Here is a 26,221-nt window from a genome sequence, read left to right on the forward strand (position 1 = left end):
TTTTTGTCTTGGAACGGATTACATTTTTTTCCATTATTTGTAAGGGGAAAAATAGATTCGGAATTCGACCGATTCACTCATCGAACCGCCTTCTGGAACGGATTGTGGTCGAAAACTGAGGTTTGACTGTACTTTTTTTGCCCCATTGTACATATAGCCATGAGAAGCGGTTAACCAAATGTCTGATTTTTATGTTTTCATGCACAAAGATAAAAACAAGGGATAAAATACTCAAGATGCGTGTGTGACAATCATTGGGACTTAAAAAAAAAAAAAAAAAAGAAATTTTGTCAGAGTTTTCCAAAACTATCTTGATCATATGATTATGTTGGAATGTATGTAACCGGTAATAAATAACCTAGGTAGATTAGTTTTATGCTTATGTTGGTGTGTAACCAGTAATAAATAACCTAGCTTGTCCCATCCTACACAATGTCGTAAAACATCCCCTGCTCTGCTAATCTAGAGGTCAAGGGCTTTAACTTGTCTATTCAGTCCACTGTCACCCCCACCCTTTTTCTTGTAATAAAGATGCTGTTGTGGGAAGCGAGAGTCAGACTTCATTCGACCATCGCTGTAAGCACAGCGACGAGTGAACTCTCCGCCTGCAGGTGTCTAAAACGACTAACTTGTCTCCGAGTGGTTCTTGCAAAATAAGTTAGAGTGACCACCTCTCTAACATTTTGGTGCCGAAACCCGGGACCCTCATACCCGCCATCTGGCTGACGGAGGAAGACGTGCTGCATTATCGACAAGCCAGCGTCCATTAGGAGGACCTGGAAAAGAAAGTCCTGGGAAGAGAACTTCTTCGCTGGGTCAGCATCTTAAGTCTGCCTTCATCTGACAGAGGTGGATTGACGGGACCCGGCAGTGCAAAGAACCAGGAGACACGTAAGTTAAAGAAAAAAAGGCGCTGATACGGCTTTGGTTTGTCCGAGCTATGAGATACGGCTTTGGTTTGTCCGAGCTATGATATACGGCTTTGGTTTGTTTGAGCTATGAGGTACGGCTTTGGTTTGTCCAAGCTATGAGATACGGCTTTGATTTGTTCGAGCTATGAAACGCGTAAAAAATTAAAGGTGCACGAGATATACGGCTTTGGTTTGTCCTAGCTATGAGAGATACGGCTTTGGTTTTTCCAAGCTAACAAACAGCTGGGATTCTTGTCCCGGTGGAAGGAACGGGCTAAGAAACGGGCTTCTTTTTCTTAATTGAAGAAGGGCGTAGACTTTTTTTTGTCCGTTTCTCCAAGCTGTTTGCATGAAAGTTGTGTGGTTGAGTGTGACTGGTAGGATAAATTGACTAAAAAGCAGTTCTAGCATTGATCCACGGCAATAACACAGGCTAGTAATCTGTTGAAAGATCAATTTAAACCTGCATTGAGGATCCTCAAAGAAGAAAAAAAATTTTTTGGATAAACTAGAACTACTAAAATTAAGATGGGAAAAAGGAACGATAAATCTCTAACTCTTGAAGGAGATGAGAAGTTCATGGTGAGTAGATTTCTTAGTTGTATGCAATACATGCCAATGTGGAAGAAAAAGTATGGAGTAGAAGGGAAGTTGAAAGTTGAATTGTGCTAGACTGTGGTTGAAAGCTTCACAAGAGAGAAGAGAATAAATCCAAAAGACAAAAGATGTTTTTTTTGTTTGTCAGGCCGGAAGACAATGAGGCCACTGTGCGCAGGCGCACTGTCCCGGCCACGGCTCCAGCCGCAGCTCAAGCAGAAGAGCAAGAGAGGCATTCCGCTTGTGTGCAAAACTTGTATACAACGACTATGCAGTGGGCCAGACATGCTAAAAAAGTGATCCAAAAAGGCAAAAGTTCTGATGTATTTCATCTAGATGATGATGGTAGTGATCTAGATGAAGATACAACGGTCATCTTCCAAAGTTCCCAAAGGGGCAGAGGAAGAGTTAGAGACCAACAAGGCCGCAGCCCGCCATTCAATTCAAACTCGACATCAAATTTGGACTGTTGAAATTATGGGGAACGGGGACACTTGGCAAGAGTGTGTCGTCGTGTAAAACTGTACCAATCAAAGGGCGGAGGAAGTGGCAGAGGAAAAGTCACATTTACAGCATGACAAGCTTCCTCCACTTTGACCCCTCATGCTAATACGGAGAAGAATAGATGCAATTATGACAGCAAAACATGTCATTGTTAGATTATTGGAACATTCATTTTGGATTATTAGAGCTCCTGTCCATACAAGAAGTATGACAATGCTGTTTGTACGCCCAATGACAAATGACCAGAGATCAAATTGTGTGTGTACACTAAAGTTAGAATTTGCAAATCAAGTGGTAAATGAATGCAACTTGAAGATAAATAAAAAATTAGAATGTACTGTCCTTGTGTGCGTGGGAGGGACTAGCTCATGATCGACCACAGGAAATGGCCAGCCTGTGACGAATCATTGGTGCTGGGACCTGCCCTACGCGCGCGAGAGCTGTGCATGTGTGTTAAAATGATGAAGATTGGCTAAACTTTTAGTGTAAAGAAATTTGCTAGACTGTGGTCTATCCAATTTGCACCGCAGAACAGAAACGATTTGGAAAGATAAAAATGAGAGGAAAAGAGAAAAATGTGTTTGCAAGCAGAAATTGATCCACGACATGTTAAGTGTCGAGCCCTCATGAGAAATTTGAAAAAAAAATGACAGAACATGCTTTCAGGAATTGGAAGAAGCAAAATTGTGAATTTAAGACATTGCAATGCTACATTTAATAGGAACAATTGATTGATGGTGTTATAAAATTATACAAACTGCTATATGTGAGCTAAATCTGAGAAATTGAGTTCGTTAAATATAAAAACAAAGAAAAATTCAGATTAATTTGCCAGTAGTTTTTATGAGTTGAGGGTTTTTTTGGATTGGTGGATTGTTCTATCAGGAACCTTGAGTTGAATATGGTATATGAATGTTGTGTGGTGAGCTTGGATGAATTGAGACCAATGTGATGGAAAGACTCCTTTTTGGAGACGGTGTGTGAGATGCAAATGCGCATTGATGAATGATTGCCTTGAATGATAGGAAAATACAGGTTGAATGGTTGAAGCTGTTGGCGACTACTATGGAAAATTAGTAGAGCGACTTTGCTGGAAGAGTGGTTTTGAGTAAATTGAATGCTAAAATGAAAAACATAGCGTTTGGATTAATAATTAACTAGAGAAAAAACTGGAGAACCAGTAACACATGCAGAAGATGTGTGAACTGGGAAATTGAGAAGCGTTTTGGAAAGAAAGTCAAATTAAATGATGGAATCATATGTAGTAAAGAACACATTCTCCCAAAACGTTTGTCAAGGTGTGAGGCATGGGCGTTGCCAAGCCTCAGAAGGAAGGAGTGAATAGGACAGATAGTGGAAGATAGTAATAATACAACACTTTACGACAGTGGTCACCAAACTACGGCCCGCGGGCCGGATACGGCCCACGGGACCGTTTAATCCGGCCCGCCAACCCTGAACAAATTGTATTGTTAAACTTTTTTTTTGGGTAATTTTGCCTGCAATGACTGCGTTTCCCCAGTAGATGGGCAAGCGCTCGCCTGCACATTTACTACCGGAAGCCGTGTCAGAAAGCTCGGTACACACTCACAAGTGCGTGTACATACTCAGTAGTACGGACATGGCGCACTCGCGCTCTATTTGTATCAGTCCCGAATTTAGAGCGTGGGCTGTGACAGCATTCTTGTAATTCGCGCGCTGAGCTTTCAGATCCAGTTTTGCGCTAAAGCCACCCACAAACCTTCCCCTGGAATCCTTCCATTAAAATGAGTCGCCCAAGGAAAAGCAAGGTGGACACAGTGCCGAGCGTTTAAAAGAGAGTGGCCAATTTGGCTCGACGTACGCGATATGACGTTCAGCCACATGAACGTCAACATCAACCCGTCACAGATCGAGGTAAACGGACCAACACCTCGGATCTCGCCTAAGAATTGCCACAACAAATTTTACTCCAGACTATGACGCACTAGCAAACTTTAACAAAAAAGACAGCGGTGTCTACAAGCCGATTGGAACCTACAGAAGGATTATAAGGCAGGAACACAAGAACTTTAAGAGACTGCTCATATGTGTCAGACAGATTCTGCTCTGACAACTGAGCTGAACTTTTATCTGTTAAGATTGTGCATGGCACAACAGAAAGTTAATGTTCCATGGCTTTTTTTTTCTATGAAGAACCCAGAGAGAGTTATTTAGTTATTTATTTCCTGTTTTTTCTGTGAAGAACTCAGAGAGGGTTATTTAGTTGTTATTTATTTCATTAATAGTGTTATTATTTGTTTCCTGACTTTTTTTCTGTAAAGAACCTGGAAAGGGTTATTAAATAACCGTTATTTGGTTATGTGTGGCTTTCTGGGAAACAATAATTTTTTTAAGCTCCCCTACGATCGTCACACTTTTTCTGTTACAAACTGACACCGGCCCCCCATCAGAGAATGGAAGAGTTATGTGGCCCTTACAGGAAAATGTTTGGGGACCCCGGCTTTACGACATATGGATTTTCTAATACATTTGGTGTCATACTGTGGTAAATTTCTATTCTGGTATCATGCAATGTATATCTCACTTGTAAGCCTAAGTGTGACCGGGTCATGTTTCGGGTCAGGTTCGTGCGCGATTGTTTGGGCCTTAGTCCATGATCTCATTGGCACGAGACATCTGGTTTTTATTAACAACTGACAACATATGCACCCGAGTGAGGAAAGGGAGGCTAACTCATAAATAATGAGGAGATATTGGGAGTAATCTGTTGGTCCTTTCTTCAAGACCCTTCCTGGTGTAGATAGGTTAGCAACACGAGAGATTTAGAGGTTCAAAAGAAAGCCAACAACATTATTGATTTGGACAATTGCAGGCTAACAGGAGCATGAGAAAGAAGAACTAAGAAGCGGGATCCAATTTGATCAGGGAGATTGGAAATTCACAGCACCATATTCTAAGTCACATTTTTGAGCAAGCATGACACAGGTAATAACGTTTGAGAGGTGAAGACATAGATCAGGGCTAGATGTGGAACGCAGACCTCGTTGAGTTAATTTTGAATAATGATACTGAAGACAATGTACTGTCTCATTAAATTGGAACTATAGACAGAACGTTGCTCGAAAATAGGATGAGTTGCAGGACTTACAATATAAAGACGAGATTGCTGTTACTAGGAGAATTTGAAGTTTGGTAAACAAACGTTACTAGCAGCAGCTACATTTGGTTACAAGTTTGATGTCCCAGTCTGTCACTCTCAGTGCCAGGATCCCTGAAACTCGATCCCGAGACTGCCTGCAGCCGTGGACGTCTACAAAACGGTGCCTGGCTTTGAGGCATCTTTGACCTTTGGCAAGGACAGAGAAAGACTGTTGTTGTGCTTGGAGGGGGGCAAGTACACTCCGGAGGAAAGACGACATCCTCGGGGACGAGAAAAGACAGTGAGAAGCGGAGGAACTCACAATGTTGAAAATGGACTCATTTGAACAATGGGCTCATTCGAGAGTGATGGATGGGTTGGCTCTGAAGCAACAACAAAAGAACACCAACTTGCAGCAGAAGACACATGGACATGAAGTGGCCGACGGCCAAATCGCACTCCTTGCTGTGGCGTGGCTAGACTTGATGGGGCTTGGGTCAAAGTGGACAGGAGCTTCATTGTGCGCTGAGTTTGACAGAACTGAGGAGATTTGATAAAAAAATAATAATGCGTAGAGCTACAGAGAGAAGCATCATGGTCAGAGATTGAACAGATTGGACAAAACAAATAGGCTAAAACGGTGAGAAACAAGAGCGAGATCTGATGTTTTGGCTCATCAGGCATAAGAAGTAGAAATTGAGTTAGATAAATTTTAGAATAGGACATTTGGACTAAAGTGAATTCAGTCAAGAGGAAGCTAGGTTGCTCAATGTACCTACTCAATAAAATAGTAAGTTCGTTGCACCACAGTGGAGTTTGGGTGGTCAGAAAGTTGGATACGTTCAATTTTTGACTTTCACACAATCATGCATAGGAGTCGCACAAGGCGACAGTTAACAAGACAATGACTGCAATAGGGATCACTTACGACTGCACCGACATGTAAAAGTAGAAGCAAGGGAGTTGAGTAAGGGATTATATGCTAAACGGTCCGCTATACAGTTACCAATAGGAGGTTCTATCAAAAGAAGCTACATGAGAGATGTATGGAATACCTTTGTGTGTTCTGTATTCGTGCGTAATCTCTGTAAAGTTGTGTCAGGGTGTTGTCGTTCATCTGAGCCTTGGGTGCGCGCTCGGTGTGTGTGCGTTTATGTGCACAACTCGTGTGGGTGCGAACGTGTTAGGAAAAAGACGGCATGGATAAGAGAATCTCCTTTAAGACAAGAGGCAATGAATGGGAAAGCCCCTGTCATGAACGGTCTTTGGTTAGGAGGAATCATTAGGAAGTGCTCAAACTCTTCTTTCAAACATTCCTATCTGCCTTGTTCAAAAGGGCATTACAATTGACTACAAGAGTTGCAAAAAGCAGACGAAGAACATAGGTAGCATGATCAGGGCACTCAGACTGAAGGATGTGTCAAATGCAAATTTACTGCCGCCTGATCTTTCCTCCTCACAGGTCGACAACCCCATCAATCCAGGAGACTGGGTCTACATCAAGGTCATCAAAAGAAAGAACTGGGCCAGCCATGGTGGGAGGGACCATTCCAAGTCTTGCTGACTTCCCCCACTGCAGTGAAGATCGCTGTACGACCCAGCTGGATTCACCTCAGCCACTGCAAGCTACAGGGAGTGCTGGACCCCTCATTTCGGGGTGGTGGCGAAGTCTACGAACAACGATCCCAACTCCGCTAGGCGGGGGTATGTCTCGGTGTTCCTGTCATCTTAGTAGCAACGGGGCTCCACATGCCAGGTGGATCCTCTGCTGCGTTGTGGTTGGAGCATGCTATAGTCTATGGACACATCTGAACGGACCAAGTGTCAATATTGACCGTGGAAAACGATGGTCACACGGTGAGAACTTTGAGGACTGGTCATGAGACCCCAGAAACCCATACGAAACCAACACTTGGTACCGGTATGTGAAGGTCGCTGTGAGAGCGCACACACAGGAGGGATGTTATCTGTGTTTCCAAAAACTCCCCTTGCTCCACACAAATTCACTTGGAGGCCAGAGCAATGAATGTCACTGAAGCAAAATGTATGGCATCCATGGGAGGAGTTGGATATCAACACTGTGCTGTCACAGTCAGTGACGCTACCCCTACCGCCCTGGACTTGCAGGAATGAATCTGTGATCAAACTCTTTTGGATTAATCCCAATGTGACTGTTGGAGGACGACAGATGCCACAAGTGGCCTAAACCAGGACGCTACCTGGAATGGACTAAACGTGTTTCATCCAAGAAAACAAGACCCACGAATGCATTCACGACAACTGCTCTCCAGGAGGGAACTGGATGGGAGCTTAGGACATCACCGCTGTGTGCCAGGATGGGAGAGCCATTTCAAGGCGTACGGGCTCTCCTGCCAACATGGCTGTACCATTGGACGGGACCTACTTCGTTCGGAACGGATCGTGGCTTTATTTATATTTTTTATTGATAGCATTCTGGTCGCCTAAGGCAGAGGGACCGTGTGAGACTTTTCCTGCATATTAACATCGGCCAGCAGGTTTTTAGATCACACAATAAGTTTGAACTGGAGTATTGAGGGAAAACCTCATCTTCACTGGAAGTTGTTGCTATCATTGGTTGTTGTTTTTGTCGTGTTTCACCCTACACGTTCCCCGACCCGTCCGCTGTCATCTCTGTTTTTTATTGATCTTTTTTGTTAGTGTTTTTTTTTTTTTTACTATTCTTCTTTATATTTTCTTGCTTGTGTTTGTGGATTGGGTTGACATAATCATATAATAAAACAGGACGGATATGTCAGGGTTTTCCAAAACTATCTTGATCATATGATTATGTTGGAATGTATGTAACCGGTAATAAATAACCTAGGTAGATTAGTTTTATGCTTATGTTGGTGTGTAACCAGTAATAAATAACCTAGCTTGTCCCATCCTACACAATGTCGTAAAACATCCCCTGCTCTGCTAATCTAGAGGTCAAGGGCTTTAACTTGTCTATTCAGTCCACTGTCACCCCCACCCTTTTTCTCGTAATAAAGATGCTCTTGTGGGAAGCGAGAGTCAGACTTCATTCGAGCATCGCTGTAAGCACAGCGACGAGTGAACTCTTCGCCTGCAGGTGTCTAAAACGACTAACTTGTCTCTGAGTGGTTCTTGCAAAATAAGTTAGAGTGAGCGTATTATGGATGGGTACAGGCTTTTTTCCAGCATCGACATGCCATTTTTAGGGTGCGTATTATACATGGGGGCGCATTATACATGGAAAAAAACGGTAGTTGTTGTTGCTGCTGCGGTAATGACACAATTGTACCTGTAAGAGGCGATGTAGCGCAGAGGCTGGGAGTGTGGGGGTTCAGCCCAGGAGCAGAAGGTGACGTTGGGATAGCTCGCACACCAGCAATGCACACTGAGTTTGACTGGAGGATCTGCAAAAATAAATTCACAGCAATAAATTTGGAGCCAATTATCTTTTACATTAAAAATATTTTTAGAGGAATGCAGTGGGCGCCTGTTTGACCCTACTGCACATCACAGCGCTGAGCTTCAATGTTAGCATCTTAGTCGAGTCTAGAGCTACTTTTCAAGTTGGAAAGTTATTTATTGCGTACAACTGCATAAACATTGTTTTTGCTTAGGCCTGTCACAATATCGCTTGATGAGCAAAAATTGGATATGATAGTTTTCGATAAAAGGTATTTTTCATGTACCGTTTTTTTCCGTGTATAATGCGCCCCCATGTATAATACGCACCCTAAAAATGGCATGTTGATGCTGGAAAAAAGCCTGTACCCATGTATAATACGCACCCATTTTTTATTTTTATTTTTTTAAAGTCCCAATGATCGTCACACACGCAGGGAGGCAATGGGTCCCATTTTTATAGTCTTTGGTATGGTCTTAACTAGGCTGGATGTGTTTTTTTTGTTGGCGTTGATTTCTCCGACTGCCCGTAAAGGCACCACCACGATCAGTGCGGACATGTGAAAAAGGCGTGCGGACATGTGAAAAAGGCGGCTCTGTATGGGAGAGACGTTGAAGAGGAATAAAAACACCCTTGGAAACCAAAACTTGCCCCTCGTCGTGACTCGGAGCCGCAACAAATGTTTCGGATTTGTGTAGGGTACATTGTGACAGCAAACGAGCAGGTGATCGAGCAAGCGTCTGATACGAGAGCATTGCGTTCGTATGGAGCGTGTTTGAAGTGAACAGCAGAGAAGAAAGGAACAAGGCAAAGTGTTTTGAAATAAAATATTACCTGTAATACGCATTTTGTTATTTGCTGATTGAAACTGCTAATTAAACTGTGAATTGAAACTAATGGGAAGAAAACTGATTTCTCACTCTTTATATAGCTGACGTGTCTTGCGCATCCGTTCTGCGCATCTGTAATGGCGGCCTCCGTATGATATCCGGTTTGCGATGGAGATTAAAAACCAAACAATATTTGACAATAACACACCATCAAGGATTGCACCATTGCATCAAACGATGTGTCGTCAATTATGAATTTTACTGACTAAGTGTGTTGGGCAGGATGGCTGAATGCGATGCGCGATTGACAACAAACAAGAAGAAAGGTGATTTCAAGTTTTATTTCGAGGGAGATTTGTCATGTCTCGTCCCCAGTTTTGCTGGTTGCCATAGTTTCTGTTTGCGTCGCCCCTCCCTTCCTGTGTCACCTCAATCAATGTAACGTGTTTTGTATTTAAGTCCTGTCTGCCCCTCGCTCACCTTCGGATCATTGCATGTGTTACTGTCATGATGTCTGTTTGGTTTCTGTTCCTGTTTTTGGTAATGTCACCCTGACGTTTTGTTCCACGTCTTTGTCGGTCAGTCCTGTTGTTGGTTTTGTTGTACCATGATTTTCTTAAAAAAAAAAAAAAAAAAACATTTTTTTTAAAAAGTAATTTAAAAAAAATTGTACCCATGTATAATGCGCACCCCAGATTTTAGGACAATAAATTAGTTAAATTTTGCGCTTTATACACGGAAAAAAACGGTACATTTGTTTACATGTGTCAACAACATAGTCACGTTCCTTTGTTCCCTTTCCAGTCAGCCATCTTGCTTGCCGCTGTGCGAGTGTGGTAACTCTGCAGCCATACACACTCTGGCAGCGCTCCCCAACCTTTTTAGCATCAAGGATGGGTGTAGTGTATGGCATTCCTGAGTATGCGCTGTATTATTTGATAATGTGGTTGAGTCTGACGTGCACTCGGAAGAGTGCGAAATAAAGCAGCAAAGAGAACAAGGAACGTCTGGTCGGCTGAGTGGTGTTAATGAGGTATAAGGAAACACTACAAATGGTAATGGGATGGGATACATTGTCGAGAAAATTATACAAGGGACCCGTTAAAGTGGAGGAGTTGATACGCGCCGTATTAAGGAGTTAAATCTGACAAAGGGGAGGACCAGATGACAACGGAAAAAGGCGACATCGAAATAGATATAGATAATAGCGCTCAGTCTACCGGCAGTAGCTCCGATTGATGTACTGTGCCATGGTCGGTGTTCGCTGGCAAAGGTGGTTAAGTAGTTTTAAACTCAACTAAACTGCGTCACGAATCTGTGATGCTGCACAGAAAAGAGCATTACTGCAACATTTTGCAGGAGCCGAAATGCAGGACATTTTATTCACATTCAAGAACACCGGCTGCTAACAGCGGTGCAGTAACCAAATCAAATGAATACTTTACGCCTCGTAAAAATATTCCCTATGAAAGGCACGTGTTTAGACAAGCTGAACAAGCTGATAGACTCGGGAGCTGCGTGCAACATTGTGACTGTGGCTAAGTCTGAGCAACTAAAATCAAATTTTCATCGAGTTAAAGAACCCAGAAAAGAAAGTACCGTAATTTTCGGACTATAAGTCGTTCCGGAGTATAAGTCGCATCAGCCATAAAATGCCCAAAAAAGTGAAAAAAAAACATATATAAGTCACTCCGGAGTATAAGTCGGGGGGCAATTTATTCGACAAAATCGAACACCAAGAACAGTCATGAACGAGCAACAACAGGCTAAACGATAGGTATGCTAACGTGACATAAACACAAACTAAGAGCTGAGAACGGCCCTGACGTAAAATTCTAAGTTAATAAAAAATCTATTACATAAATAACACGTTAATAAAACCATCTGCGTCAGTCCAATTAATTAAATCCATCAATCGTCCTTTGTCAACAATGCGTGCGCGCCGCTGACGGCTCTTGCACTTCAAAATATTCCACAGGCCCATATAACGATATATAAATTATATATCAAATAACTATTATATAAGCAATAATGTTATCAAACCATCTGTGCACTCTAAATCATTAAATCCATCGATCAAATTCCTCGTCCTTTGTCAACAACGCCGCACGTGCGCCCTGACGTCAGCCTCGTCGTTGTTCCACAGATCTACTATATAACTATATTGTAGCGTTAACAAAGTTCAAGGAAAGACGTGGGTTTGGTAAACGGCTCTTTATTTAACAAAACAAACTTACAGGCGTGTGGCGGCGTGGACTTCCAGCCACGGAAGTGGAAGAGAGCTCCATAGAATAGGACCGGGCGTGCGTAAAAGCCATGACCGAGCCCCATCCACCGTCCCCGGACAGCCACCCGGCTGAGCGCCGGCCCTCGACTTCCATCCACGGAGGTGAAAGACAGCTCGGTAGAGTAGGACCGGGCGTGCGTAAAAGCATTGTCCGAGCCCCATCCACCGTCCCTGGACAGCCACCCGGCCGAGCGCCGGCCCCCGACTTCAATCCACGGAAGTGAAAGAGAGCTCCGTCGAGTCAATCTTTGTCCTTTATGTAAACAACCGCCGCGCTGCTGACGCGACGTCGCGCTGCTGACGCGCGACCGCGCCGCATCAGCAGCGCGACCGCGACGCCCCGTCAGCAGCGCGACGGTTGTTTACATAAAGGACAAGGATTGACTCGACAGAGCTGCTGCTAACATGACGTCGCGCTGCTGACGTCACTTGAAAGTCAAATTACAGTAATCCCTTGCTACATTGCGGTTCATTTATCGCGGTTTCACTTGAAAAAAAAACATATATAAGTCGCGCCTGAGTATAAGTCGCCCCCCCACCCAAACTATGAAAAGAAATCGCGACTTATAGTCCGGAAATTACGGTATTTCCTTTTGGCTCAATAACATCACTCAATGTAAAAGGAATTTTCAGAGCTAATTTGAAAACAACTGAAAGATGGCAAATTGTCGTCGCACAAATTCACGTCGTCAAAGTGGCACATATTTGTGCTGGAAGAAAAACTGCTGTCAAGTTGGGACTTCTTCGCATTGGTCCCATTGAACATGTGAACGCCATCCAATCAAAAGACACAGCAGCATTCACTACAGATATTGAAGAAAAATATATGGACTGCGTTCACGGCTTAGGAAAACTGAAAGACTTTCAACAACTGATACACGTGGAAGTGTAAACCCAGTGGTGCAGCCTGTACGCAGATTGTCTTTCAGTGTGAGGAAACAAGTAGAGGAGAAACTCAAGGAATTTGAAGATTTGGACGTCATTGAAAAAGTGAGTGGACGAACACGATGGGTTTCTGTTGGAATAATTTAAGTAAAGCCTTGTCATTTACAAGTTTATGACTTTCCTGGTATTTAAATTCTTCCTCATTAGTGACAGAGATGTCTTTTGTTCCCTGTTAGCCATATGTCTCCTTACTGTCTTTTTGTTATGTGTTACTGTTTTTGTTCCTGTAAGAGGTCTTCACCAACAGTGAGCAGAGCATATTTGCATAGACGAAGTGTTCTGATTTGGTTCATAGAATGTTGTTGGTCAGAACTGTTTTTCGTTGTCAAGCGTTATATACGGTTTGAAGTAGTTGCGTACAAGTTATCCCATATTTACTCAATGTTTGTTTAAGTGTTTAGGACAAGTTACCCATTGTTATTGTGTGTTAATTTACTAAGTAGATAAAGTCTATCAAAGGTCTAGTTGCATTGTTCCACAGGAAAGGGGCAATTTAAGTTATCTGATCTCACTCGCGGACGACTCGGCCAACAACTAGAGAAGAACAGCTGGACAAACTCTGCGGGGGTCATGGGCCGACAATGAAGTGCTAATTCACACCACACTACATTCTTTTGCTAATCAGCGTTGCTACAGACACAATCTCCCCTCTCTTTAGTGTAGCAACGCCTATGTAACCAGGGCAACCAAAACATAAAATAGAGGAGCACGTGGAGGGAGAACTCAGAATTGATGGAGATTGTAACTGAGCTTCCTCTCTCTATCGTTCTCCTCGCGAGTAAACCTGTTCTGGTTCTTTTCTCCTCTTCCTTCCAGCGCGTGGTTAAATGTCTGATGGTATTTAGACCTGACAGTTTCACAACTGATCGTGGTGCATCGCGGCAGCAAGGAACCAAGATTTTGTGTGGACAAGCGCACAATAAAGCCATAGTAAGAGGAAGGAATCCTATTCCTACAATCGATTAAATACTGGAGGGCATGAATGGGGCCACAGTATTTTCTAAATAGGATCTGAGGCGGGGATTTCATCAAATTGAGTTGGAGCCTGAATGAAGCGCCATCACCACATTTGTCACACGCGCAGGGCTGTGGCGCAATAAGAGACTAATGTTTGGAATTTCTTGTGCTTCGGAGATCTACCACGCATCATTGTACAGGTGCTATATGGCATTCATGGAGTTCACAACATAACGGATGACATCATCGTTTTGGGAGAATTGAGATGTTGATAATTGGTCCAACTCGTTATCAACACTTATTTAAGGAAACCACTATAACTTTAGATAACCGTACTCAGAGCGATACTGTAACTCAGGGCTGTGGACTTGGTCTGATTTTTGCACCGAGTCCGAGTCCGGCCTCTTGGCCATGAGTCCAAGTCCGAGTCCGGCTGTCCATTTTTTCTGTTAATTCATGTGACTGCTTAGTCTTTATTCAAGGCTAATTTAGATCAAAATCTAAATAATTATAGCAGTTTCGTGATGGCTTTGTCTTTATTAAACATATAAACGAATACAATAAACAGATACTTTCAAGTTTTAATCCTTAATTACACCATTATAGCTCAGACATTTATCTAAACACAAATAATTAGTGACGACCCCTTATTTGGAAAGCGAAAAACCCATGTCGTACGGCGTCAGCACTATGTTGTTTTCAATAAAAACATGAAGGCCTCACGTTTGCGTCAGTCAATTGTAATTTTTATAAAAAATTATTCTCATTTGATGCCATCCGCGTTCTGCCATTGAAGCGGGGTGCATTCAAAGACCAGTCGTACAGACAGAACACTCATTCACTTCACCAAAACGCAACAATATAATTACGCGAGCTCTTTGCATAAACCTCGATGCAAAGAAACTCCTCTTTTTGGGTACAGGCTACAAGGAGTATATATTACAAAGGAGACTTTATACTTAATTGTGATCATCATTCATCCATCCATCCATTTTATTTTATTACTCAGGTATTTTCAAAGCAAATTAATATTGTTGCATTTATTAATTTGCTTTAACACGACAGCGCATTATAATTAAAAGCTGACATGATAGCAATGTCAAACGTGTTCATTTAAGAAAAAGCCACACATGTTTTGTGATCAAATCTTTCATAACGAGAATGATTTGAGTGAATTGATTTTTATCCCCCCTCCCCACCATCTGTCACTTTGCTTGGGACAAAAGGAGCCTTCAGAACTGAAATTTCGTCTCAATTATTCATTCAAATCAATTCACTCAAATCATTCTCGTTATGAAAGATTTGATCACAAAACGTTTCCGTCTGTACGACTGGTTTTTGAATGCACCCCGCTTCAATGGCAGAACGCGGATGAATTTAAAGACATCAAATGAGAATAATCCTTTATAAAAATTAAAATTGACTGACGCAAACGTGAGTTCATGTTTTTATTGAAAACAACATAGTGCTGACGCCGTACGACGCCGTACGACATCGGTTTTTCGCTATAATTCGGTATAATTCGACGTAGTCTAAACTCACCCAAAATTAAGGTTTCATGGGAACATTATTGTCATAAATGTCTGGACCATAAATGATAATTGTTTAATGGTAGTTATTGATAGATCTTGAAGATGTCAAGTTATAGGTGCATATAGCACGTTCATTGTAAGAGGGGAAGAGATGTTGTGTATTTTGGGCTAACTCAAATTCCGTAGTAGAAAAACCCCGGAAGTGGGATGGGCGCATTCTGTGTTGTTGTGGTACGCCCTGTGAACGCACTGTGAGTAAGGAATAATGCAGTTATCATTCACGTTGTTGTCCGACCTATTCTTGCTATCTAAGAACCTGGAAAATAGTAAGGATATAACATATATCACGGGTCATTACGACGAGTTTGATGGAGTTTTTACTGCTTCTTCCAACTCCTACCGCGCTGACTGTAACCTGACACTCTCTGGCTGCGTCTTGCCTCTTTTTTTTTATTGTCGGACTCGGTGGACTCGGTCAAAATCAGCACTGAGTCCGAGTCCGGCAAAAATGACAGAGTCCGAGTCCCCGAGTCCGAACAGAGTCCACAGCCCTGCTGTAACTAATCTCGGGGTAATATTTGACCAAACGCTCTCCTTCTAAAAGCACATTAAGAATATAACCAGAATTGTGTTTTTTCACCTTCGTAATGTTGCAAAGATTCGTCCGATCCTCTCGACCGGTGATGCGGAAACTATTATACATGCGTTCGTCACGTTGCACCTGGACTACTGAAATGTATTATTTTCTGGTCTTCCTAAGTCCCGCATCAAAAGTCTACAGTTAGTACAAATTGCTGCTGCAAGGCTGCTCTCACGGACAAGAAAACTTTATCACATTACCCCAATATTAGCCAACTTACATTTGCTCCCAGTCCATTTAAGATGTGACTTCAAGGTTCTTCTATTAACCTATAAATCACTGCATGGCTTAGCGCCTTCATATCTCGTTGACCTAGTTGTTCCTTATGTTCCGTTTCGTAACCTTCGTTCGCAAAACGCTAGTCTTTTAGCGACACCGAGGGCCAAGAAAATGTCTGCAGGGTCTAGAGCATTTTCTATTCGGGCTCCAGAGCTTTGGTATGCCCTACCAATGGATATTAGAACTGCTACCTCAGTAGAAACATTTAAGACACGTTTAAAGACACATTTCTATGATATGGCCTTTAATTAACCTGTAGTGGCCGATTCGGCTGGAGTTTGGTGGCACCCAAGCTGACAGCGGCTATCTGGATTCTCGTGGACCATTTCAGGATGGGGGAACTGCAGCTCAACCTCCTCGAAGACACTGCCAGGACAATTGAGGGCTCTTCCGGCAGCTCTTCGCTTTGAGTTGGACATCCACTTTTTCATCGATTTTCATATTATGTATTATTTGTGCCCTCTCTGCATCCATTGCAGCCTGGTGATCCTGAAAGGAGGATCCTTCCATCTGTGGTCCCTTCTCAAGGTTTCTCATTTTCCCCTGGCAGGTTTTTTTTTAGTTTTTCCTTGCCCTTTTGGGAGCTTAAGATCAGGGGATGCTTTGAGAATAATTGTCAATTTTTGTCTATGTGAAGCCCTTTGAGACTGCTTGTGATTTAGGGCTATACAAATAAACTTGACTTGACTTGATTAGAAACCCCCCATTAGCACGACGAGACACTATACCGAGTCATGCAGGGACTCCAGGAAAAAGTGTCAACTCAAGATGCCAGAGCTGGAGTTCATGGGTCCCGTGCTGTCCAAAATTGACAATGGGGAAGCTCAGTCCAAAATTGAAGAAGTGGAAAACACGCAGCACCCAACAAACATAACAGAAGTTATGTTTCTTTGGGATTGTCAACTATTGTGGCAGATTCATTCCCAATTTTGCGACGACGTCTGAACCACTATGGAGGCTCATGAGATAATCCTGCAAATGGGCATGGCAGGCCGACCAGGAAACTGCTTTTGCAGAGCTAAATCGACAGCCGGAAAGTTCGCGTGTTGTGGCATATTTCAAACAAGATGCGGAAACACATGTCATTGTGGATGCTACTCCCGTTGGACTGGGGGACACATTACGCCTAAAACAAAATGATGGCACACACAGGCCAGTCTACTATGCCAGCAGAGCCTTGTCTGATGTGGAACGTCGATACTCTCAGATGGAGAGAGAAGCTCTCGCCATTGTGTGGGATCGTGAGAAATTTCATGGATTTCTCTATGGGAATGATTTTGTCATGATCACAGACCAGAAGCCACACAAAACCATATACTTACCAAAGTCCAAACCTATTTGTTCGAAAATGCAAAAGTCCACATAAGGAACACCAAAAGGAAGGAGAGTGAAAGACTTTCAGTATTCTGAAAGGAGATAAGGTCCTGCTTTGCCAGCAGAAACAAACAAAACATTCGACACAGTTTGAGCCTGAACCTTATACTGTGGTTGAAAGGAAAGGACAATTGGTTATTTTGGAAACAGAGTGCAAAACATTGATGCGACATGTGTCATTTGTGAAGTTGTCGCTCCAGCCTGGAGGAGGGACATCGGTGCCGATCAAAGTCACTGAACCGAACATGAATACATATAGTGCCAAATGCAAGCCCTAAGCAAAAACGGTAGACTGTCTCATGGACTATCAGTTCGCTCAAAGGTGTCAAACTAATTTTTTGTTGCAGGACACATTTGAGTTATGGTTTCCCTCGTGGGGGCATTAATGATTTAAATAGAAATGAATGGGTGTGGACAGGGCTGGACTGGGAGATTCTTTCAGGCCAGGAGTCAGTTATGTAACCAGGCCAGCCTGGCCTTGCCCACACGTGCCTGTTTACACCCACACTTAAACGCATGGGCACAAGCAAAACACATTTGTGCGCACACACATGCACACAATCATTCTTTGGGTTTTGTTGTGGGTGGTACTGGAAAAACAAATCAAAATGTCTAGAATGAGGGCGAGTAAAATAATCAAAAGGTATCTCTGTGTCTGACTGTCTGTCTGTGTCCTGAGTTGGCCTTTCGCTTGCACTGCTCCCTGGGCTTGTTTTGCTAATATGCTCTGGATCTGCTGGGAGTGTCAGAACAACCAGCATAATAATTATATTATTGACAATAACACATTTAATCAATATCAAAAGAATGATATGGTCAAATATATGCTTTTTTTCCAAATGTTTCATGTATAGTCATTGCCTATTCAATCCCATGCAGTGATAGATGACTGTCTGTTCTTTACCTGTCAGCTGCTCTGAGCTAGTACTGGGCCTACGGTCTGAAACACCAAATCTGGCAATATTTCCACCTTTGCATAGGAAATATAGACATATATTTTAATATTAATTTAGCCAGGGCCAGTTACAAAGTTTAGAGGAATGTGCATCTAAGAAATAACAACAAATTACTCTTCAACTTACAATACCAACTAGAACTAAATCTAACAATAAATCAACAGAAGGACAGCCTTATTACATGGCAGCGGCACATATGCACACAACACATACAAACTGGCATGCATACACAGGCGCACACAGTTTTTAATGGCACCATGGGGAAGGCTGAATAAATCCGTAACTTTTCTGCATTTGGCCGCGTCCTCCTCCAGTGCCTTTCTTTCTTTGTCCCTCTCCCTCTCTGCACTGCCTATCTTCTTCTTTTTACCACGTTTGAAGTCCATTATCCTCACTTGCACTGCTCGCCAGCTACAGCAGATGGCACCTGAAAAGTAACACACCGCTTCCTCCACACGCGTTCTGTGTGGTTGACACGGACTGTGGGCGCAGGTGTTAATTGATATAAACCAATCGTTTTTCCCTCCTCACATGCTCCTGGCCTGAGTGGCCTAAGTGGCCTGGCCTGTCGCTATGATAGGCGCGCCGCCGCACAAGCAGACTTAGAATAATAATAATAATAATAAAAAATTAAATAAAATCCTAGGCCGGCGCTTCGGGAATAGTCCCGGTTCTCCCCATGGTCAGTCCGGGCGTGGATATTATCCCATACACACAACAGAAAAGTTCAACAATTTTCTCATTTATTTTGAAATTAAGACTATAACAAAAAATGTTCCAATATCTCACTGTTATTAAAAGCAGGGCTGTGGACTCGGTCGGATTTTTGCTCCGAGTCCGAGTCCGGCCTCTTGACCACGAGTCCGAGTCCGGCTGTCCATTTTTTCAACAAAAAACAACTTTAACTCTGTTAAAAACGTCCTGTGTTCATCGTCATATATTCGTTTAGCTGTGCATTTTTCCTTGCCATTTTGGCAAGCGTCTAGTCAGCTTTCCTGGACCTAATGGGCCCCCGTAGTCACAGTCGCCATTCATTAAAAAGCCAGCAAAACCAATCGCTCTGTTTGTCCCTCCTCCTTTGCGGGATTTCCCCTCACGCGCATGCGCGTTTGACCAAAAACCATATTGAACTCAAGCGATGCAAATACGCACGAAAAATAAACACATATGTTTATTTTTTTTATTGTCGGACTCGGTGGACTCGGTCAAAATCAGCACCGAGTCCGAGTCCGGCAAAAATGACTGAGTCCGACCGAGTCAGAGTCCCCGAGTCAGAGTCCACAGCCCTGATTAAAAGGAAAGACAATTTAGAGTTTTGGCATTTTAACAACATGCCAAAATGACGGCACGTAGGCATATTCGGGTTAATGTATTTATAACCTATCGTGGCACAACAGTGATAGTTAATGGACAAATCTATAATTGCTCCGGTTGTATCCGCCTCGAATGCAAAACATTTCCTCACATGACTCCATGAGCGACCTGGCTTCTCAAAAACCTGGCGTGTTGGACTCCCACTTGCTCAAGTCATTATTATGAAAGACCGAAAGTTTCTTTTTTTCTTCAGTGCCACTAACTGCTGCTCCGAGCTGCTCGCAAGTTAAGTTAAATATTTGGTACCACACCCCTCCATGAGTCATCACCTTATCGTGGTGGATGGGTTTGTGTGCCCCAATGATCCGAGGAGTCATGTTGTCTGGGGCTTCATGCCCCTGGTAGGGCCACACTTATTGTCCCCCGGCTGGGCACCTGCACATTGGGGTTTGGGAAGAAGAGGGTACCCTCCCTCCGCCTTCAGGTGGGGGGACGGGTCCTGACTGTTGTTTGTGTCTATGCACCAAACGAGAAATCTGAGTCCATGGTCTTCAGTCGGAAAAGGGTGGAATGCCTTCTCCGGATCGGGGATGAGATCCTGCCCCAAGTGGAGGAGTTGAAGTGTCTTGGGGTCTTGTTCAGGAGCGAGGGCAGGATGGAGCATGAGACCGAGAGAGCTGTATTGCGGACTCTGTAACGGTCCGTCGTGGTGAAGAGAGAGTTGAGCCAAAAGGCAAAGCACTCGATTTACCGGTCGATCTATGCTATACAACAAATACCTTTAAAATCGCCCACTTTTAATGACAATTAGGGCCACACACCCTTCTCCTCCATGTCTTGGTTGATGACGGAAGGAAGAATTCACAATTTTCCCATTGGAAAATATTGTACAGACTATCACTTAAATGTCCAAAAACAGCTATAGATTGGCACCAAATTTACATGGACATCTCTACTTTTGACGACTTCAACATATTAATTCTCCTATCATCCTTGGAGTCAATTTGACCCAAGTGTTTTGTTTCATATTTCAAGACTTTTCCTAAATTGATGGGGACAACTGATCTAGCATGATATTGTTTCAATGTACTGAACACATATTGCACGCATTGGTCGTCCTCTGGGGTCAATTTCATCCCAAGCTGTTTTAGCTGTGAAAACCTCTCATTCAATGAGATTTCCCGCGCCATGGGCATGAAGGTGTGTGAGTGAGTGAGCGAGAGCGAGAGCGAGAGAGCGAGAGCGAGAGAGAGAGCGAGAGACAGAGAGTGAGAGTGAGAGTGGGGTATTCCACAAGGACAGTAGTTAATGCAAAATCAGCGTGCCGAAAACATATAAAAACTTGCAAGGAGGAGGCCTTCAGGAGTGGGGACCGTGACCTGATCAGGCAGGCCAGAAACAAACTGACCCAAGAGATCAGGAAAGCTAAGAGGAGCTATGGGCAGAACTTGGAGAGACACTTCTGCCAATCCTGATCCCTCATCAGTGTGGAAAGGCCTGCAGAACATCACGGGCTTGTGGAGAACACAAGGCTTGCAAACCAGTTTTACTGCAGGTTTGAACACCCACATAACAGGACCTCCTGCATCACAATCAACGTCCACACCACCCCCCACAACCCCCCTGTTCACACCTCCATCACCTACTCTCTTGCTTTCAGAAGCTGCGCCTGCACTTCAGATCCTCGAGGAGGAGGTGAGTCAGATGTTCCGGAGACAAAAGGTCATGAAGGCACCAGGCCCAGACGGCGTGTCCCACTCCTGCCTGAAAGTTGGTGGTCATGAAATCCTTTGAAAGGCTAGTGTTGAGCCACCTGAAGGACATCATGGGCCCCCTGCTCGACCCCCTGCAATTTGCCTACCGGGAAAACAGGTCGGTGGATTATGCGGTCAACATGGGACTGCACTACATCCTGCGCCACCTAGACACCCCAGGAACGTACGCCAGGATGCTGTTTGTGGACTTCAGCTCGGCGTTCAAAACCATCGCACTCGATATCCTCCACCAGAAGCTCATCCAGCTCACGGTGCCTGCCTCCACCTGTCAGTGGATCACCAGCTTCCTGACCAACAGGAGACAGCAGGTGAGGCTGTGAACCATCACGTCCGACACCCGGACAACCAGCACTGGCGCCCCCTAAGGGTTTTGTACTCTCCCCACTGCTCTTCTCTCTACACTAACGATTGCTCCTCAGGAGACCCTTTTTTGAAGCTCGTGAAGTATGCGGACGGCACCACTCTCATCGGACTGATCCGGGACGATGACGAGACTGCGTACAGACAGGAGGTGGAGCGGCTGGTCAACTGGTGCAGCCAAAACCACCTGGAGCCGAACCCGCTCAAGACCGTGGAGTTGACAGTGGACTTCAGGAGAGACCCTTCAGTACTTCCACCCCTCACCATCCTCAGTAATGCTATTCCCACCACAGACACATTCAAGTTCCTGGGATCCACAATCTCCCGGGACCTGAAATGGACCACATAGACTCTGTCCGGAAGAAGGCTCAGCAGAGATTGTACTTTCTGAGACAGCTCAGGAAATTCAACCTGCCACAGGAGCTGCTAAAGACCTTTCTACACTGCCATCATCCAGTCTATCCTCTGCACCTCCATCACTGTCTGGTTTGGATCGCCCACCAAACAAGACAAGCACAGACTGCAACGGGCAATCAGGACTGCAGAAAAGATCATCGGGACCAACCTCCCATCTATCCAAGACTTGTACCTGTCCAAGACCAGGAAACGTGCAAGTAACATCTCTACAGACCCTTCTCACCCAGGTCACAGTCTGTTCGAACTACTGCCCTCCGGACGGCGTTACAGAGCGCTGTTCGCCAAAACCAGCAGACACAGATACAGCTTCTTTCCCCAGGCTGTCGCTCTGATGAACGCACACCACTCAGAGTCTCAGAGACATCACTGGGAATCTCTTGCCACTTAAATGTTGTTAGTCACCTGAATGTTGTTAGTCAATTAAATGTTGTTCAGAGGCTGAGATCAACCAGAGTCAAATTCCTTGTTTGGCATGCACAATTCTGGCCTATAAAACTTATTCTTATAGGTATTTGATACATCGTTTATACATAGTTATATAGGCCTGTGGAATAATTGGAACCACAACTGATGATGAGTCTGACTGACGTCAGCGCCGCATGTACTTCCGGAGTCAGCAGCGGCATTGTTTACACAGAGGACGAAGATTTCGATGAATTTAATGATTTGGTGTGACACGGATGGTTTGATAAACTTGTTATTTATGTTATAGTTATTTGAATAACTATTATGTTACGTCAGGCACATTCTCATGCATTTTATGGCTGGTGCGACTTGTACTCCGGAGAGACTTATAGTCCAGAAAATACAGTATACCAAAGTCAAAGTCTGCTTTATTGTCAACGTCTTCACATGCCGAGACACACACAGAGATCGAAATTACGTTTTCTCTATCCCACGGTGACAAGACATATTACACGATAGTATGGAAGTTTATCTGTGCCATCGGATTTTGAATTCGAATTTGTAGCACTGAATTTTTTTACATCCAATTTTTAACACTGAATTTTTTTTTGCATCTAAATCAGACTTTGAATTTTAAAAGCCATCGAATTTCTAGCACTGAATTTTTTTTTTCCTAAGACATTTTTTTCAATGTCTCAAAAAATTCAGTGTCAAAAAATTCAATGTCTTAAAAAATTCAGTGTAAAGAAATTCGACATCTCAAAAAATTCAATGTGAAAAAGTTCAATGTCGAAAAAAATTCAGTGTAAAAAAATTCGATGTCTCCAAAAATTCAGTGTAAAAATATTCAGCGCGGACATCCGGGGTAACCAAGGGAGAAGTAATCGATCCCTGTATCAAATCATCCAACGTTCAGCCAATCAAGTTACGCTCCATTGGTCATGTGACGTCGAAACAGGAACGTCGTGAAGTTCAAGTTCATTACAGTATTACAGTATTAACTGTTACTGTTACCTTTGAACTTCACGACGTTCCTGTTTCGACGTCACATGACCAATGGAGCTTAACTTGATTGGCTGAACGTTGGATGATTTGATACAGGGATCGATTACTTCTCCCTTGGTTACCCCGGATGTCCGCGCTGAATATTTTTACACTGAATTTTTGGAGACATCGAATTTTTTTACACTGAATTGTTTTAGACATTGAATTTTTTTACATTGAATTTTTTGAGATGTCGAATTTTTTTACACTGAATTTTTTAAGACATTGAATTTTTTGACACTGAATTTTTTGAGACATTGAAAAAAATGTCTTAGGAAAAAAAACTTCAGTGCTAGAAATTCGATGGCTTTTAAAATTCAAAGTCTGATTTAGATGCAAAAAAAAATTCAGTGTTAAAAATTGGATGTAAAAAAATTCAGTGCTACAAATTCGAATTCAAAATCCGATGGCACAGATAAACTTCCATACGATAGACATACAAGTAAACGACGCAATATAAAAAACAAGAAGGCACAAACAATAAATAATAAGAGTAATAATAAATAATAAATAAACAGATAACACAACAAACAAGAGCCAGTGTGCATACAGACAGTAAAAGTACAGATACAGAAAACAATTGTGTCTTTACAATAGTTTCTAGTGGGAAGACTGTAATCTCTTCCGTCCGTGATGTAGTCAGGCTGATGTGTCAAATCAAGCAGACTCCGCTCAAAAGGTGGCCGTCAGTACGTGTACCGCCTTTCTGTTCCAAAATACTGTTAACTCTCTTCAGAGTTTTATTTCAGGAGGGAATTGTAACACTGACATCAATTTTTAACACAGTTCTATCACATAAGTGACGCTTTGACCTTTCTTTAATACATTTATACTTACATTGAAGTTTTACACCATTTTGTAATAAATCCTGCCAACTACAACACACATTTGTTGGTTGGAGATGTAGCAAGAAGGAGTTTAGTTGGCTGTGAATCTCAATATAGAACAGGAGTTACATTGAGTGTAACAGAACAACTATATTAAGGTTTGATAAACCCTCCCCATAGTTTTACACGACATAAACCTTTTCCATTCCCTTACTAACCATCGCCACATTGTTCTGTGCATGTATTGTACCTTTACAGTAAATAAAAGAAACGCAGATTTGCAAATTATAATTCATAATTCCATTAATTCCTTATAAAACCCTTTTTTTTTTCTTTCTTTAATAATGTTCAAACAACAGCATGTAGGGACTTTTTAGACAATTTTCCCCAATTTTAGGGAGTTTGTTCTCATTGGGGGGAAATAAGTGTTCTTACTTTGTATTTCTTTTTGTTATTTTGGTTGCTTACATTGTTGTTGATGATCGTATACAAATCAAGATATATTACTTTGCTTTCGTTCCTTCCACCTCCCAAAAATTTAAGAAAATGTTCTAGGTGGTATTTTTTATTAGTGTGACTTTCATCTCACACGCACACACACACGCACGCGCACACACACGCGCACGCGCACACACACACACACACACACACACAGAAAACATTGGTTTCAAACAAATTCCCGACTAAATTATTGCATTACAGTACACATATTTGTAACCAAAAGAGTTAGAAGTAATAGTTGTGTTACTCACCGACACTGACTGGTATCAGCTCTACGGTTTTGATGGCGATGGCCAATGCGAGGAGAGTCCAGTAAGGCAAGCTTGTCATCATGTTGGAAGTGCTCATCTTGGATGAAAACATGCAGCTCTCTGAGGGCTTTAATGAAGCTGGCCGGGGGTGAAAGCGAAAGAGGAACAGCGACGCCTCACAGGAAATTCTTCGTCAAGAAACATCCACCACACTCTCCTGACGTGTATGTCAAGTCATGAGGGTTTGTCTAAATTACTTCACAGACAAAATTTATGTACATCAAGATGTACAACTGTAATCCTTAAAAGTTGTTCGTCTTTGTATAGCAGTTTACAATGGGTATTCAGGTGCGTACTTTCTGGTAGTCTCCCTTGCGAAGAAAATAAACTGACCCGGCAGGAGTAGGTCAGCTACGTTTTTTATTTTCTCTCCCACAACTCACATTGTCTCATTTTTTTTCTTTTTTCGTCCGCCGTCAGAAAAAGAGTGTAGCTGTGTCATGTCTCGTCCCCAGTTTTGTTATGTGTGTAGATTGTCATTGTCTCTGTGTGTCTGTGTGCTCGCCCCTCCCTTCCTGTGTGCCCATGATTAGTGTAATCATACTCACCTGCCTCTTGTTACCTGTGTTGTATTTAAGTTCTGTTTGTGTGCCACTCGCTGTCGGAGCATTGTTGATGTTGAAGCTCACTGTCACAAGGTTTGTTTGGTTCCTGTCTTTTGTGTCACGTTTTTGTCGGTCAGTCCTGTTAGTTTTGTTGTTAAGTCACGTCAGTTTGCCGAGCCTGTCTGTTGAGTTTCCTTCAATAAACCCTGGTCCAAGCTGCACTTGGTCGCCCTGCTCCATTTCCACACTCCGCCCGTGACAAGCTGGGCAATTCACAAATAAAATAATAAACCGGATAAATGTAAGCAATTCAGTAGATTAGAAAATAATGATTTTTCAAAATATAAATCCCTAAGTGTTACACCACTAACGAACAGTCAAGTACAATGGAC

The 26,221-nt window shown here is 43.0% G+C and overlaps 1 protein-coding gene across 4 annotated transcripts in view; it reads right to left on the reverse strand.

Moving 5' to 3' along the window:
* LOC133170841 (interleukin-27 subunit beta-like) overlaps positions 1 to 25,909 on the reverse strand; it is a 131,157-nt gene extending 105,248 nt beyond the window's left edge. Inside the window, exons 1-2 of one of the 4 annotated variants that reach the window (XM_061304018.1) lie at positions 25,833 to 25,909; positions 25,225 to 25,362 (exon numbers count right to left, since the gene is read on the reverse strand). In XM_061304018.1, coding sequence (XP_061160002.1) covers positions 25,225 to 25,362; positions 25,833 to 25,894 — 200 coding nt within the window. In that variant the 5' untranslated portion in view covers positions 25,895 to 25,909. Of the gene's footprint in view, positions 1 to 8,419; positions 8,535 to 25,224; positions 25,761 to 25,832 lie in introns of those variants that run through there. The other 3 variants (XM_061304010.1, XM_061304036.1, XM_061304027.1) reach the window with 3 other exon arrangements.
* Between the last annotated feature and the right edge of the window lie 312 nt (positions 25,910 to 26,221).

The sequence above is a fragment of the Syngnathus typhle genome, linkage group LG2 (assembly GCF_033458585.1).
Source record: "Syngnathus typhle isolate RoL2023-S1 ecotype Sweden linkage group LG2, RoL_Styp_1.0, whole genome shotgun sequence".
NCBI lineage: Eukaryota > Metazoa > Chordata > Actinopteri > Syngnathiformes > Syngnathidae > Syngnathus > Syngnathus typhle.